Source organism: Mytilus trossulus, chromosome 3, assembly GCF_036588685.1.
Source record: "Mytilus trossulus isolate FHL-02 chromosome 3, PNRI_Mtr1.1.1.hap1, whole genome shotgun sequence".
Taxonomy (NCBI): Eukaryota; Metazoa; Mollusca; class Bivalvia; order Mytilida; family Mytilidae; genus Mytilus; species Mytilus trossulus.
Genome location: NC_086375.1, coordinates 83,513,360 through 83,529,238, shown reverse-complemented (window position 1 = coordinate 83,529,238; position 15,879 = coordinate 83,513,360). Strand labels below are relative to the sequence as shown.

The 15,879-nt window shown below is 31.7% G+C and overlaps 1 protein-coding gene across 2 annotated transcripts in view; it reads right to left on the bottom strand.

Annotated features, from left to right (window-relative positions):
• Positions 1-6,461: 6,461 nt before the first annotated feature.
• The window catches only part of LOC134712659 (poly [ADP-ribose] polymerase 1-like), a 29,240-nt gene continuing 19,822 nt past the window's right edge, over positions 6,462-15,879 (bottom strand). The window contains exons 21-27 of one of the 2 annotated variants that reach the window (XM_063574407.1): positions 14,600-14,722; positions 12,850-12,948; positions 12,187-12,339; positions 10,652-10,779; positions 9,195-9,256; positions 8,208-8,328; positions 6,462-7,033 (exon numbers count right to left, since the gene is read on the bottom strand). In XM_063574407.1, coding sequence (XP_063430477.1) covers positions 6,961-7,033; positions 8,208-8,328; positions 9,195-9,256; positions 10,652-10,779; positions 12,187-12,339; positions 12,850-12,948; positions 14,600-14,722 — 759 coding nt within the window. In that variant the 3' untranslated portion in view covers positions 6,462-6,960. Of the gene's footprint in view, positions 7,034-8,207; positions 8,329-9,194; positions 9,257-10,651; positions 10,780-10,962; positions 11,113-12,186; positions 12,340-12,849; positions 12,949-14,599; positions 14,723-15,879 lie in introns of those variants that run through there. The other variant, XM_063574408.1, reaches the window with a different exon arrangement.

Genomic DNA, 15,879 nt, shown 5'->3' with positions numbered 1-15,879 from the left:
GGTATGGTAAGGAAAGCTTTGATAACGAGGCAGAAAGACTTAGTATGGAACTCAATATAAGTCTATACGTCTATTAACCTTTATCCTTTGGTCGAAAAAGATCTAGCCGTATTTCGAACAACTTTTTGGAACTTTGGGTTCACAATGCTCTGCAACTTTGTACTTGTTTGGCCTTATATAGATATAGGAAGATGTGGTGTGAGTGCCAATGAGACAACTCTCCATCCAAATAACTATTTAAATCTGCGCGTCACTTGTGAGTCTTATGTAGACGAAACGCGCATCTGGTGTATCAACTTATAAACCTGGTACATTTGACTATTTACACCTCTGGGTCGATATCACTGCTGGTGGACGTTTCGTCCCCGAGGGTATCAACAGCGGCTGTCCAGTAGTCAGCACTGCATGAATATCAATTATATGGTCATTTTTATAAATTTTCTGTTTACAAAACTATGATTTATTTTTAAAACTTAGGAATATCGTATCCCAGGCATAGATTACCTTAGCCGTATTTGGCCCAACTCTTTGAAATTTTGGGTCCTCAATGCTCTTCAACTTTGTACTTGTTTGGCTTTATAACTATTTTGACCTGAGCGTCACTGGTGAGTCTTATGTAGACGAAACGCGCGTCTGGCGTATTAAATTATAATCCTGGGACCTTTAATAACTATGAAAGGATGTAATTTGTCAAAAATTCCCATTTAGTTACAAGTTTGATTGAATCTAAATTTCATACATTGCAAAGAACACATCCGCATAATCTTGGAGAAACTAATGATTTGGCATTGAAAAATACAAAACCCAACAGTTTATTGAAACAATTTTTGAAAGGTACACAACTAAAAAACATTGAATGGAACATTATGTCCATAAGGTGATCATAATTAAGTTGTATTCAATATTGTTAAACGCAAAAAAAATATGGTTTACCAAATCCAGGTTATCACTTATAATTGCTTAATCATTATTCAACGAAAATTTAAAAAAAAATAAAAAATAAAAATCACTTTATAAATGCGTCCGAAGCGCATTCTAAATTAACCTGCAATGACGCCCACATCGGAATAGTCTAAAGCCAATGATGGTATCATGTATAAGAACTAAAACATTTGAAGAGCTATCCGACCAAAAAGGAAATAAAATAGATACTAAATCTATCTTTACATCTTAGAGAAATATTTTTATCAACATGGATGTTGACAGTTTTGTTGACGTCAGAGATGTGTTTAAGGCCAGAGTTATATATACAGCTGAATCTATTTTCTGTTTTTGAAATCCACATCTTTGACGTCCATCAGTACAACATTCTTGGTAGATAAGAGTGAATATATTATTTCACTTTAGTGCTGTAATTCGAACCGTACTCATCATTGTTTCGACGTCTGTAAGAGAATTTGCAAATCGTCTGCCCAAACGTAGACCTATAATATATATTTGCGATTTATGTACCAATAACAGTATGTCATTTATGTAGCTTTGTAAAATTCGGTGCTAAATATTCCACCTTGTTGTACGGGAGAAAATTTCGAATATTTAGCTATTCTGTTTAATAAACAGTTATAGCATATGTACTAAATAGGCGAATAAAGAGACAGTGTTTTCCACTAACTCCTGTTATGAAAAGTGTACAATGTATGTTGCCAGGATTGGCGACATTAAATGCATACTCATCTTGCATCCAATAGTGAACAAGAGTGCACGCATGTTGAATGTCTTAAAGACAAAGGTTTAACTTAAAACATCACAGATACTAAGTTCGTTCAGATAAATGCTGTCAGACTGACATATACACCTTTAAATTTGCTCCTGATAAAATAACCAAAACAAACAAGCTTAACATTGACCAACACACCATGAAATTGAGGTGAAGGTCAGATAAAACCTACCAGAAAGACAAATACACCTTACAACCGTCCTATAACAATGACCAATGAAACATGAAAATGAGGTCAAGGCCCACCAAATATGGTTGACCTGTTGCTTTTAGAACAACGTACTTGAAAAACAGACCAAAACACAAAAACTTAACATTTAACAATGAACCATGAAAACGAGGTAAAGGTCAGGTGAAAACTGCCAGTGTGACATGTAACACCTATTGATGGCCTTCAGCTGTGATCTTCTCTATGGTCTGGTTGTTGTCGCTTTGTCACATTCCCCATTTCCATTCTCAATTTTACCTATAACAGTCATTACATACACATCATATAGTTGACTACTGATTTGAAAAAAGGACATAAGCTCGTTGAGTTTAACCTTGATCAGTGATCCATGAAATGAGGTCGAGGTCACCTGAAACCTGACCAAAGAGCATTTTGGTGTCTTGTGGAGAGTTGTCTCTTTGGGTATCATACCACATCTTCTTTTTTTTCATATGTTGGCTAGAGGTATAGGGGAGGGTTGAGATCTCACAAACATGTTTAACCCCGCCGCATTTTTGCGCCTGTCCCAAGTCAGGAGCCTCTGGCCTTTGTTAGTCTTGTATTATTTTAATTTTGGTTTCTTGTGTACAATTTGGAAATTAGTATGGCGTTCATTATCACATACCTAGTATATATTTGTTTAGGGGCCAGCTGAAGGACGCCTCCGGGTGCGGAAATTTCTCGCTACATTGAAGACCTGTTGGTGACCTTCTGCTGTTGTATTTTTCTTTGGTCGGGTTGTTGTCTCTTTGACACATTCCCCATTTCCATTCTCAATTTTATTGCAAGGAACCCATATACCAAATAAGTTTATCCTATCACTCAAAGTTAGTGAGAAATTCACATGACTTAAAAAGTCAAAACGTTTTAGTTTTCAGGTAGGCAATGAAACATGATAATGAGGTGATTGACATTGGGCATATGACAAACAAAAACTTTGTAACATCAGTATCTGTAGTTAAGATACAAGAGGGGGGGTGAAATAGTTAACACTGGAAGGATGACGACAGGGGACACCAAGTGATGGGAAAAGCTCACATTTCCTTCAGAAAGATGAGATAAAAAGGATACAAATTGTGTTCCTAATTATTTTATCAAACGCCAATCAGAAAGACCAATAATCAGTCAAACTACCAAAACAAACAGACTAGAAAGTACAAACAATCAAAAAGAACTCCTAGCACATCAGACTAAAACATTTATACAGGATAATAAAACAATCCTGTGAATAATTATGGACAGAAAAAAACAACAATTTTCCTCAAGGTAAGAACAAAGTAATTATAAAAGACAGGACAAAGTTAAAGAAAATCAAAATGATTACAGAAATGTCAATGAAACAGATAGTCAAGATAGTGGAGTTTTATATCAGGCAAGAGAGAGCAGGACACTGGGTAAAACATAACAAATGTGAGATACCAAAAAATAATTAAATCTTTGGCAGTGGCAATTTTGCTTGCTTTGATTAAAACAAGGACTTATAATACGTCCCTGATTAAAAGTGATGAATGGGTATACTGTAAAATATTGTGTATTACATAATATTATTTCAGTTTAATATGAAACAACTATTATTTCAACTGCAGTTTCTTTTGCTTGAAATTTTTAATAAATTCCGTGTGTTTTGTATTATATTTTGAGCACTACATAACATGGAAAGTGTATATTTTGTATAGATAGTGTTGTGTGCCTCACAGTATATTCTTTTGAAAATGGGCTATCTCCTTTGAAATAGAAAGTGTTGTGTGCAGGGTTTTAAACATTTAAATACAGAAAAAGCATGGAATTAATGGACATTATTAAATAATCTAATTTACCTATACACAGGTTTAACTCCACCTACTTAAATTGTTTGGAGATGTCAATCTCAATAACAATGCTTGAGCAAACATTCATAAAAAAACAAAGCAAGCAAGTCAACTAAACCTTTAAACTTGCTAGCATTATGAAGAGCTGTAAAAAAGGAATTTAAATTCAATTTATAAACTTCAGCATGTGTGCTTTATATTGCTGCACATAACACTGGGATTTTTATTTCTGCATCCTCAACACAGTTTGCAAATGTCCCATTCAAAGAAGATAACAAAATATCAATAGAACTTGGAAAATAGCAAATTTGTTATTCTCTGTCAACACCAGCACACTTGCCACTGCCTTAATCTTTCTTACCAAACACTATCAACACATGGGATGAAATGCTTTCAAAAGGATTAAAAGTCACCTGACCACACAAACAATAACCTCACTTTTAACTTCTTTGTCCTATGTTATAGTACTTATAGATCATCATCCCTATAAGCAAATATAAAGTATAAATTTCAGACCCATTATAAGTTGTCAGAAATAGGAATCAATACATAAACATAAAACCCACCATCAATAGGAAGTGCAGAAGTTATTATGGACTCCAATTATTATAATATTAATACTGTTAATACCTTATTACAAGATAACATCTATTTGGTCTCTGCTCAGTCTGCTGGATAGTTGTATCATTAACAATCATACCATATCTCCTTATTTTATATTTCTAAAGGTTTTCAGATAATCAGAGCGCTATTCATAGTGGTATATGATCTCCAGAATGTCATGTGTCACTACAAGATTTTAAATATCGAATGAAATTTAGCATGTAGAAAGGTAAAATACCTGGTTCTCATGAACTAGACTTAAGGTAATGATATTTCCAGAGCTTTACAAATTAGGTTGAATATATCAGGGTTTAATTTGGTGGTATGACACCTTATTATATAGAGAATAATACATGGCAAAATCCGTATCATATGTCGTATCATCCCGAGACATCAATATCAGCCCGAGGGCCTTTAGGTCCGAGGGATGATATTGGTCGAGGGTGATACGGCATGTGATACGGATTTTGCCATGTATTATACGCTTTATCATATATTTCAACAGAAGAGTTTTATATTATATGAACTGTTTTCTGATCCATAGCACTGGGTTACCTTCAGTTCTGCTTTTGTCTTGTTTCAAAGCTTTAAAATAACTGCTCAATTATTTATACGAAGCACCTAGGTTACCTTACAATCTGTTGTTTTGAATATATTTTGATTTATTATTGTATAATTTGGAGTGTTTTGTATTTTTTATAGTTGTATTTAGTGTGCCAAAAAAATTGTTGTAAAAACTTGATGTTCGTGACGTCACATACAATATGAAAACTTGATGTTCCTGACGTTACATACCAAACAATGACGTCATTAAAAAAATTGACCTATTTTTAGAAAAAATTAAGCAAAAAAAAACCCCAAAAAACTGACTTTAGTTTAAAAAAAAAAAAAAAAAAAAAAGGCATGCGATACGGGGTATGCGATACGGGTTTAGCCATGCGATACGGGGTATGCGATACGGGTTTAGCCATGCGATACGGGGTATGCGATACAGGGTAGGTGATACAGACTTGAAAAAAGAACCTTTATTAGATATACAAAATAGCTGTATTTTGTACTAAATATATGATAAACTGTCATATTAACCACAAAATCACACATAAAACTGCTGAAAAAATGTCCTATCAAAAGATTCAAGTATACAAAAAAGTCAGAAGTCACTAAAGATGCAAGTAACAAAATTCTATTATGTATCTATAATTACCAAAACAAATATACAATGTAACAAAACATATTTCTAACAATTTATTTCTCTCACTAACATAGGAATACATATCACTACATTTCTTCTACAATGAACAGTGTAAATTGTTTTGAAAACTAACATGAATATGAAAGTAAATGTTTTCCAATCATTATTTCATTTTTCAATCGAATTTAATTGTATACACTATTTCTAAATACAGGCAATTTGTCAGTAAAAAAAAGTACTTTGATCATGATTTCAAGTTAAAATGTTATGTTGTATACTATTGTATGTATTCTTGAACTCAAATTGTTATTGTATTTTTGGTCTAGACAGTCTGCTACCATTCTATGTACTTTTAATTAATTTCAAAGTTTGTTCCAAATCATAAAGAATCATTTAATTTTTCCCACCAGTAGGGGAAATTATTACCCTGTAATTATTCACAGAAAATCAATCACCAACTCATACTTATTTGTTTACAAGTAGTATTTAAAACTAATTTAAGAATTAAACTATCTGGTATAGCTTGAAAATTAAACCAATAACAATAATGTTCAAACTTAAACAAACAAAAGTTTACAACTATAAAGTTTAAAACAAAAAACATTGAATGCTCACAACATACTGCCTCAAGTGTCAAAATTATAGATGTATAATTGTCTTCAATTATCACAAAGTGTTAAACTTTTATTGGCAAAATAATTGGAACATTTCTTGTATGAAATGATTGTAATCAGTACCATTGTTATACAAATCTTGTCATCAGTACCATTGTTATACAAATCTTGTCATCAGTACCATTGTTATACAAATCTTGTCATCAGTACCATTGTTATACAAATCTTGTCATCAGTACCATTGTTATACAAATCTTGTCATCAGTACCATTGTTATACAAATCTTGTCATCAGTACCATTGTTATACAAATCTTGTCATCAGTACCATTGTTATACAAATCTTTTATATCAAAGACTTCAAATATGTCACAACTTAAAAATCAATTTATATGGTAATATGGATTTCTTTTCAAAAACTTTTTCTTTTCAAAAGTAATATGGATTTCTTTTCAAAAGTGAAAACAATTGTAAAAGCACTGCAGTAAACAGAAATTTCTTCAATCCTGCTTTGTATTACAAAGATAATTGTCATCTGAAGCTTTCTAGTTTTATCAAGCGTCATGCCTTCTGCATAACTATTTTGTGTGTGTTGTGTGTGTTGCACTGAAGTCCTGCCTACACATGGTCTATTACTATACACAATACACAATGAAATCTTCTATTTGAAGTAAAAAATCTCCCAATGACTCTAGGCTTCTGTAAAACATTTCACAATGAATAACATATAACAGTATTTTGTGCAAAATGTCTATCACTATATCTAGTATCTACAGTGAGGTTTTAAGGTTTGTCAATACATCTCAGCTCTGTCATCTGATTACCATTTGTATTTGAAGTCCATCCTCAGGAGATATTGCATATTACACTGGGCCACATCATACACAATAAATCTTATAACAGTTAAGGATAACAAATAAAGACAAAAAAAACTAACATTCTGTGAAATATCTATTCATCTATAGTGAGATGTTATCACAGAGTGATATATTTCCTTACTTAACTGTTCTTGCTCACTGTTGAAGGTTGTACAGTGACCAGTTGTAGTTGGTCATATCCTTGTGCTTCAGTAAATCATTCAAGATCTTATTTTTTTATTTATTTATAAAAATTAAATTAAGATTTTTTTCTGATTTAAACTTTTAAAATCCATTTATTCTAAATATAATGGAGACGTCCATTCTTTATTCCAACTCATAATGGGGAAGTCCATTCTTTATTCCAACTCATAATGGGGAAGTCCATTTTTTATTCCAACTCATAATTGGGAAGTCCATTCTATATTCCGAATCATAATGGGGAAGTTCATTCTTTATTCCAACTCATAATGGGGAATTTTATTTGTTATTCAAAAACATAATAAAATATGTCCATAGCCAATCAGATGACAGAATTAATTGCTAGATTAAATGATTTTTTTATAATTCTTTTTCAATAAAAAGCCTAAGGTAGGTACAAGTGGCATCTGGAATTATATGTGATTGTCATACAAGTGAGAGCTTTAGCTAGCTTTAAAACCAGGTTCAATCCACCATTTTCTACATAAGAAAATGCATGTACCAAGTCAGGAATATGACAGTTGTTATTCATTCGTTTGATGTGTTTGAACTTTTGATTTTGCCATTTGATTTGGGACTTTCCTCTTTGAATTTTCCTCAGAGTTCAGTATTTCAGTTCAGGTTGTCTAATGGGTCCAAGCCAGAGCTGTTACAAGAGGACTAGAAATGCATAGCCTCCTTTGTAGCTCCTAAAAGACATACTGTTGTAAAATGACCAACAAAAACCTTTACCACTAGAAAATATATATGTCTTTTAGTTAAGACAAAGGGCTTACAATGTTTTAAGTCCTGGAGATTATGCTATCTTCTACCAACAAGAATGTATTTGAATGATGAATCTTAAACATCATTTTGAGAATAATGAGCATTCATTCCTTTATACTTATCTGATTAGAGAATTTCAGAGTCCAACATCTATCTGATTAAAGAATTTCACAGAGTCTCATTGATAGGTCAACAACAGTACATTAAGCATAATATGGTATTGATATGTAAGTAAAAAGGATACTCGTTATATAAGAGACTTGAATTCTTGCCTTCAGGCTGGTTAATGCCTTTACCCATGGGTATCTCTGACCCATCTGTACGTTTATGTGCCATGGTAGGATCAGGTCCATTCCTTCCAATACCTGTAAAAATACACCATATATACTGATTATAAAATATCAGTTGCTCAAATCACCATACAAACTTTGGCATTGCAACTCAAGTTCTATGGTTTGACATAACCTTTAAATTTACAATATAAAATGAGGTACCAAATATATGTGCTATGTTGCGACCTTGTGCAACATGTTTTCCTTTTAGTAATTTTGACACATAATGCTATATCTATACCTCTTTAACTATGTTTTCCTTTTGGTAAGGTTGACACACAAATTGTGACATGATGGTATATTCCTACCTTTTTCCTTTTAGTTATTTGAAACGTAATTCTGTATTTCTATCATTTGTACTATGTTTTCCCTTTGATAAGATTGACACATAATGCTATATTTCTACCTTTCGTACTGTTTTCCTTTTGGTAAGGTTGACACACAATGCTATTTTCCTACCTTTTGTAATATGTTTTCCTTTTATGAATTTTGACACATAATGCTATATTTATACCTTTAGTATTATGTTTTCCTTTGGTAAGGTTGACACACAATGCTATTTTCCCACCTTTTGTATAATGTTTTTCCTTTGTTAAGATTGGCACACAATGCTATGTTTATACCTTTTGTACTATGTTTTCCTTTTGATAAGGTTAACACACAATGCTATTTTCCCACCTTTTGTATTATGTTTTTCCTTTGTTAAGGTTGGCACACAATGTTATATTTATACCTTTTGTACTATGTTTTTCCTTTGTTAAGGTTGACACACAATGCTATATTTATTCCTTTTGTACTATGTTTTTCCTTTGATAAGGTTGACACACAATGCTATTTTCCTACCTTTTGTACTATTGTTTTCCTTTTAGTAATTTTGACATATAATGCTATATTTATACCTTTTGTACTATGTTTTCCTTTTGGTAAGGTTGACACATATTCAGAATGTAAAAGTTCATACCTGTAAATAAATAAATTAAATTTTCGTCAATGATAATTAAGAATTACTTTAGGTTGGAGGCAAACAATTGCTCAGATTGACAAAGTCACAGGGAAATTTTTCTCACTAGAGATACACATGATATTTCAAGTGCCCTATATGCATTAAATAGGTTTTTTTATTTTTTACCTGAGTTTGTAGTACTTGTTTTGTTAATACATTAGTTATTTTCATCTCTCTTTAATAAAAAAATAATTGTAATCATAATCAAATAAAAGAGTATATTAGGCATTCTGTAAATTTCAAAGACCTTATTGTTATTTGAAAATCTGCGCCTATTGAACTACTGACATCATAAAACATGTACTTTTCCATTGTGGTTTTCAATATTTTCAATTTTGCCGTCAAAATTAAACTGCAACCATAATGATGTCCAGTAATGGCAGACAAATAGCAATAAAGTGTATTGAACAAAGATCAATTCAGTTTTTAACTGCAAAAATGAAGCTCAACATGTGTTAAAAATAAATCAACAATTTTTTCGACTTTTGAAAAAATTGAGTTATCTCCCCCTGAAATCTGGTTTCTGTTAAAATGTTGAATATTAATGTATTTCATTTCCTGAATAAAATTTAAATCATTAAATGGATAAATCATTCCATTATATTTGTAAACACACACTGTCTAATTGTTTTATTTCCATTTGTAATTTTTGAGTGATATCTGTTTGATAAATATATACTTTTCATAATAAACATTTGTTGATAAAGCTGACATAATTTCTTTACAAAATTTTTCAATCATGATAGCGACCGTAAAATTTACGAAGGTATTTCTGAAGTTCACACAGACAAAGAAGCTGTGTAAAAATTAACATGAAACAGTTAAATCAGCCACTTAAATTACAGAGAACAAAGCTAATCATAAAATTGTTGATTACGTGAATATTTAATTGGTTTAAATATTGCTGATACATTTTATGGTATGTTATATACTTGACCTCAGATATGATTTTACTGTGACTGTAATGTTTGTTTGTATATATTATAGCTTGTTTTCTCTTCTTGTTGATGTTATTACTGAGTTTGAACATTTTAAGCTTATTTTCATATCATATATATATAGCTGTCACAATTTATGATACAATTCCCATCTCTATCATTTTCAATTTTATATATTACAAGAAAGTCAATTGTTTTCATTTTGTGGATAACACTTTTTTTCTTCTTATAAACTATCTTGGTTCATAGAACAGACGAAGAGCTAGATGTATAGGGAAAAGCTTCCCTCCCCTTCCCCCCCCCCCCCCCCCCCCAAACAAAAAAGGATTTGGGCTGGCATCACTACCAATGTTCTTACATGAATCAAAATATACAAGTTGAGGTTCATATTATCCTTTAGAGCACTAATACTTACGGGTTACCAAGAGCCACTTCACACAGCAACATGAGACCTGTAGGATCTGACTTTGAAGTTCTACAATAATTGGCACTCTTTGACACCATATCAGCAAAATATATTCCTTTACCAAACATGTAACCAGTCTACAATATAAAATATATACCTATACCAAACATGTAACCAGTCTACAATATAAAATATATACTTATACCAAACATGTAACCAGTCTGAAATATAAAATATATTCCTTTACCAAACATGTAACCAGTCTGAAATATAAAATATATTCCTTTACCAAACATGTAACCAGTCTGAAATATAAATATATTCCTTTACCAAACATGTAACCAGTCTGAAATATAAAATATATTCCTTTACCAAACATGTAACCAGTCTGAAATATAAATATATTCCTTTACCAAACATGTAACCAGTCTGAAATATAAATATATTCCTTTACCAAACATGTAACCAGTCTGAAATATGAATATATACCTTTACCAAACATGTTTTTTTGATTGAGTTAAGTCTGCCAATTGATATTTTATCGTATGTTTTTCTATGTTGTCATGTTATGCTATTGTTTCAGAAAAAAGGAGAAGGTTTGGATCCATTAAAACGTTTAATCCCGCTGCAAATGTTTGCACCTGTCTTAAGTCAGGAATCTGATGTACAGTAGTTGTCGTTTGTTTATGTAATATATACTTGTTTCTCGTTTCTCGTTTTGTTTATATAGATTAGACCGTTGGTTTTCCCGTTTGAATGGTTTTACACTAGTAATTTTGGGGCCCTTTATAGCTTGTTGTTCGGTGTGAGCCAAGATTAGACCGTTGGTTTTCCCGTTTGAATGGTTTTACACTAGTAATTTTGGGGCCCTTTATAGCTTGTTGTTCGGTGTTAGCCAAGGCTCCGTGTTGAAAGCCGTACTTTAACCTGTAATGGTTTACTTTTTAAATTGTTATTTGGATGGAGAGTTGTCTCATTGGCACTCACACCACATCTTCCTATATCTATGTAACCAGTCTGAAATACATAGATAGGTATTGTTGACATTTGCAGAACTCTTATAATTAATAAAATAAATGTATAAATATGTATTTGCTAAGCCTACATGATATGCTATGGCAATGAAAACCAAGATGATCTGTGAACTGCGTCACACTAACTTCTGAAAGTTAATGAGCATGAATTTGAAACACATCACACAGTAAAAGCATATTCACATAGAGCTTAATAAAAAGTTTCAGTTAGCTCTTAATTGTAATTAACTTAGAAACTGCAACGGTCATTCTATATATGGCCATAATGTGTTGGATGGGGCCTCTGTGGCCGAGAGGTTTGAGTAGTCATACTGCTATATCATGAACCTGTCAACACTGAGGTAGTGTTTTTAAATCCTGTATGAGCAGACTAGACTCCAATCTTAATTGATCAGGTTGTCAGTTTTTCTACCAAAGGTCTGTGGCTATGCTACAATATTTCAATAGGTTTTGATTTGAAGTTCCTGCAGAAATCAGACCATTAAAAGTATTGAGGTCTTTTTCACTTACCACAGGAGCCTCAGGAGGAGCTATACGTAGACCTTGGGACAGTATTCCAGCAAAATTTGTTGTTCTTGAACCATGCCATAATAATTTACGATTATGCAACTCCTTAAAGGGACCATATGTAACTGCCTCACCCTGCCTTTCAATCTTGAACACCTGAAGTTAAAAATTATATTACATTACAATTTCCTGTATTCTGAATCTTAACATTCAAATTAAGCCAAGGCTCCGTGTTGAAGGCCGTACTTTAACATGTAATGGTTTACTTTTTAAATTGTTACTTGGATGGAGAGTTGTCTCAATGGCACTCACACCACATCTTCCTATATCAAATTACATTTTGGCAGCAGATAAATCTCATATGTAGGATATTAACAATACTTTATTTTTTTCTAATACCATAACTTGTATTAATATTTTGTAAATTCAATATTGAATGTGATCAGTAAAGTTAAAACAGTAATATTATACTACAATATATACATTAACACATAACAGATTTTAATTTTTCCTGAACATCTTACACCAAACATGTTCTTAAATACAATTCAATAATCTTGTCTTCAATACTGATGTGTACTTCATTTGTATCTCATATTCTATAAACTTTTTATTCGAATGTCAAACCGATTATGTGTAGCTACATGTATTGTATATTCTACATACCTCTTCTACAACAAGGTCATACTGATTATGTGTAGCTGCATGAGTGTTCTTAACATAATCCACAAGTCTTTGGAATTCTTCTGATTTCTTGTCAATTGGCTATAAATATCAACGAAAAAGGAATTAAAATACTTTCTTCAACTGACAAATTGATATTAAAGATGGCATTAAGTGCAAGGAATTGTTTTGTCATATTAATTACATTTCTAACTTAAATTTTACATTTACAAAGTAAACATTGCTTAAATAACACAATAAAATGTTAGACGGTGCAGAAATCTGGCATTGCAATAAGCCAGCTTCAGAACCAAAAACACTTTCGCAAGGGTTTCAGGCCGGTAGCCAGCAATTTCCATAACGGGGGGTTATTTAGACTCATGAACTCAACTTTAACAGTCACAATTTTGAACAGAATGTTGACTTTAACAGTGCTTATTTGGTTTAAAGGGAGGCTTTGTTCGAACCCTCAGAAGCCCCCCCTGGCTACGGGTATGGGTTTAACAAGCAAAGAAATAAGTACTGTTTCAAAGATTTGAAGTGAACAGACATACAAGGTCAACTTCAGGGAATGCTAACTATTATCAATAGAAAAAATTTGTAAGGGTTCCGCGGAACCCAGTGTCTCGCCTACTTTTGCTGTAAATCGCAGGCTCAACAAAAATGAGGAAAAAAATCAATAAAAATATTCCTCTTAATACTATCTTTTGACTGTATAAAGAAGCTTCTGTCCAAGTTTGGTGAAAATCTAGGATTGTTAATGAATGTAATATATGTTTTGAAATTTTTAACTGCAGACTGTATGTAATGTTAACTGGAAGAAAATCTTCGTCCATTTAAAAGTAAAATACAGAAAAAATGGAGTTATCTTTTAAAAAAATTTACTTCTGGATACTATCTTATAATCATAAAAAAGCTATTGTCCAAGTTTGGTACAAACCCAGGATAGTTTAAGAAAGTTATTAAAATTTTAAAAACTTTAATCACAGAGTGAATGCAATGTTTCCTTGCACAAAAACTAAGTCCTTTTAAAAGTAAAATACAGAAAAAATGGTTGTGTTTTTTTTTTAAATATACTTCTGGATACTATCTTATGATCATAAACAAGCTTCTGTCCAAGTTTGGTACAAACCAAGGATAGTTTAAGAAAGTTATAAAAATTCTAAAAACTTTAACCACAGAGTGAATGTAATGTTTCCCCGTAGAAAAAAAATAAGTCCATTTATAAGTAAAATACGGAAAAATGGAATTTTATTTTTACAAAATTTACTTCTGGATACTATCTTATGATCATAAACAAGCTTCTGTCCAAGTTTGGTAGAAATCCAGTATAGTTTAAGAAAGTTATTAAAATTCTAAAAACTTTAACCACACAGTGAATGTAATGTTTCCCAGCAGAAAAAAAACTAAGTCCATTTATAAGAAAAATACGGAAAAATGGAATTTTATTTTTACAAAATTTACTTCTGGATACTATCTTATGATCATAAACAAGCTTCTGTCCAAGTTTGGTAGAAATCCAGTATAGTTTAAGAAAGTTATTAAAATTTCAAAAACTTTAACCACAGAGTGAATATTTATGGACGCCGCCGACGACGACACCGACGACGACGGAAAGTAGGATCGCTTAGTCTCGCTTTTTCGACTAAAGTCGAAGGCTCGACAAAAACTGGCTGTTGCTATGTTACTTATTTTGCTAATTCCATTAACTCAAGAACTTGCTTTGTTATTGTCAATGGTGTTAGTAACTTACTACAATTTCTGTTTTAAGTTTCTTGTAATGATTGTCAATAGGATCTTCTCCTTCAGTGCCACCCTTCAACATACTGTATGCTATCTCTATCTCTAATAAGTTATCTAACATCTCGGTCTTAGACTGAAATAAAATATTGTATAAACCTCTAATAAGTTATCTAACATGTCCAGCTCTATTGTTGACTAAAATCAAATATTTATCACTTAAAGTTGACATTGTTAAACAGAAATTAACTACCGTCTTTTGGTATGTTTAACACGCAATACCCTAGATCATGTTTCTAGTAAGAGGGGTGCGTGTTATACATGACTACAAACAATTTCTTAGTCTTGTTTTTCAGGTCCAAACTCCGACAAAGAAATTTCCAAGTGAAGTGAAGAGTACGGAATATTTTTGCTAAACCCTCGATTGTTTTTATGTTTTACATGTTATAATTGTAATATGTATCCTATTGTTCTTGATTTGTCATGTTTTATTCAAATAAAATACATTTTATATCTTTGTTGTTACGTTTATTGTGTAAATTTGTCCATCAGTTTTGCAATCAGGAAATTTGCCAAGTCTTAATAAAGACACAATAAAGCTTTTGCTGTCAATTAAATTAGCCTCTGTGTTCCTTGTTGTCGTAATTTACTGTTTTTTTTATGTGTTCATCATAGAGAATTGAAGAAAAGTGTATGAAATTTGAATAAACCACGCTCGTTTTGACAAGATTAACGGCCATTTTTTTCTAATGTATTGATCAGGTGATCACAAGTCATGTGGGTAAGTCATGAGACTTGATATTGTAAAGTGATGATTTACTGTCTATGAAAAATTTATTAGGAAATATACGTTTTTACTTTGTAACTTTTCAACTTTTAAACAACTGTTAAACAACTGTTTGAAACCATTCAAGAAATTATGATTGAAAACATGATAATCCCATAATTGTAACCTGAAATAATTTAATTAGGAACAAGGTCAACCTGTCACTGATTTGTTTTGACATTGATTAGACCCGTTGATTGAGGTGTGATGATCCCCATTAAGCTAGAATCATTAAACAAAAAATATAAACAACGAGATTTTAACAATTTATTACAGCACTAATGACATTAATTATAATTAATAGACTGATTCGTTATTATTTTATTGTTTGAATCAGAACAATAATTTGGTCTGACATTTAATCTTGTCCTTGATACCCAACCCATTTATCAAATTTGGATTAAAATATTTTATCTCAAACTTATAAAATTCTTATACATTTGTTAGAATACTTTCAATTTCATATC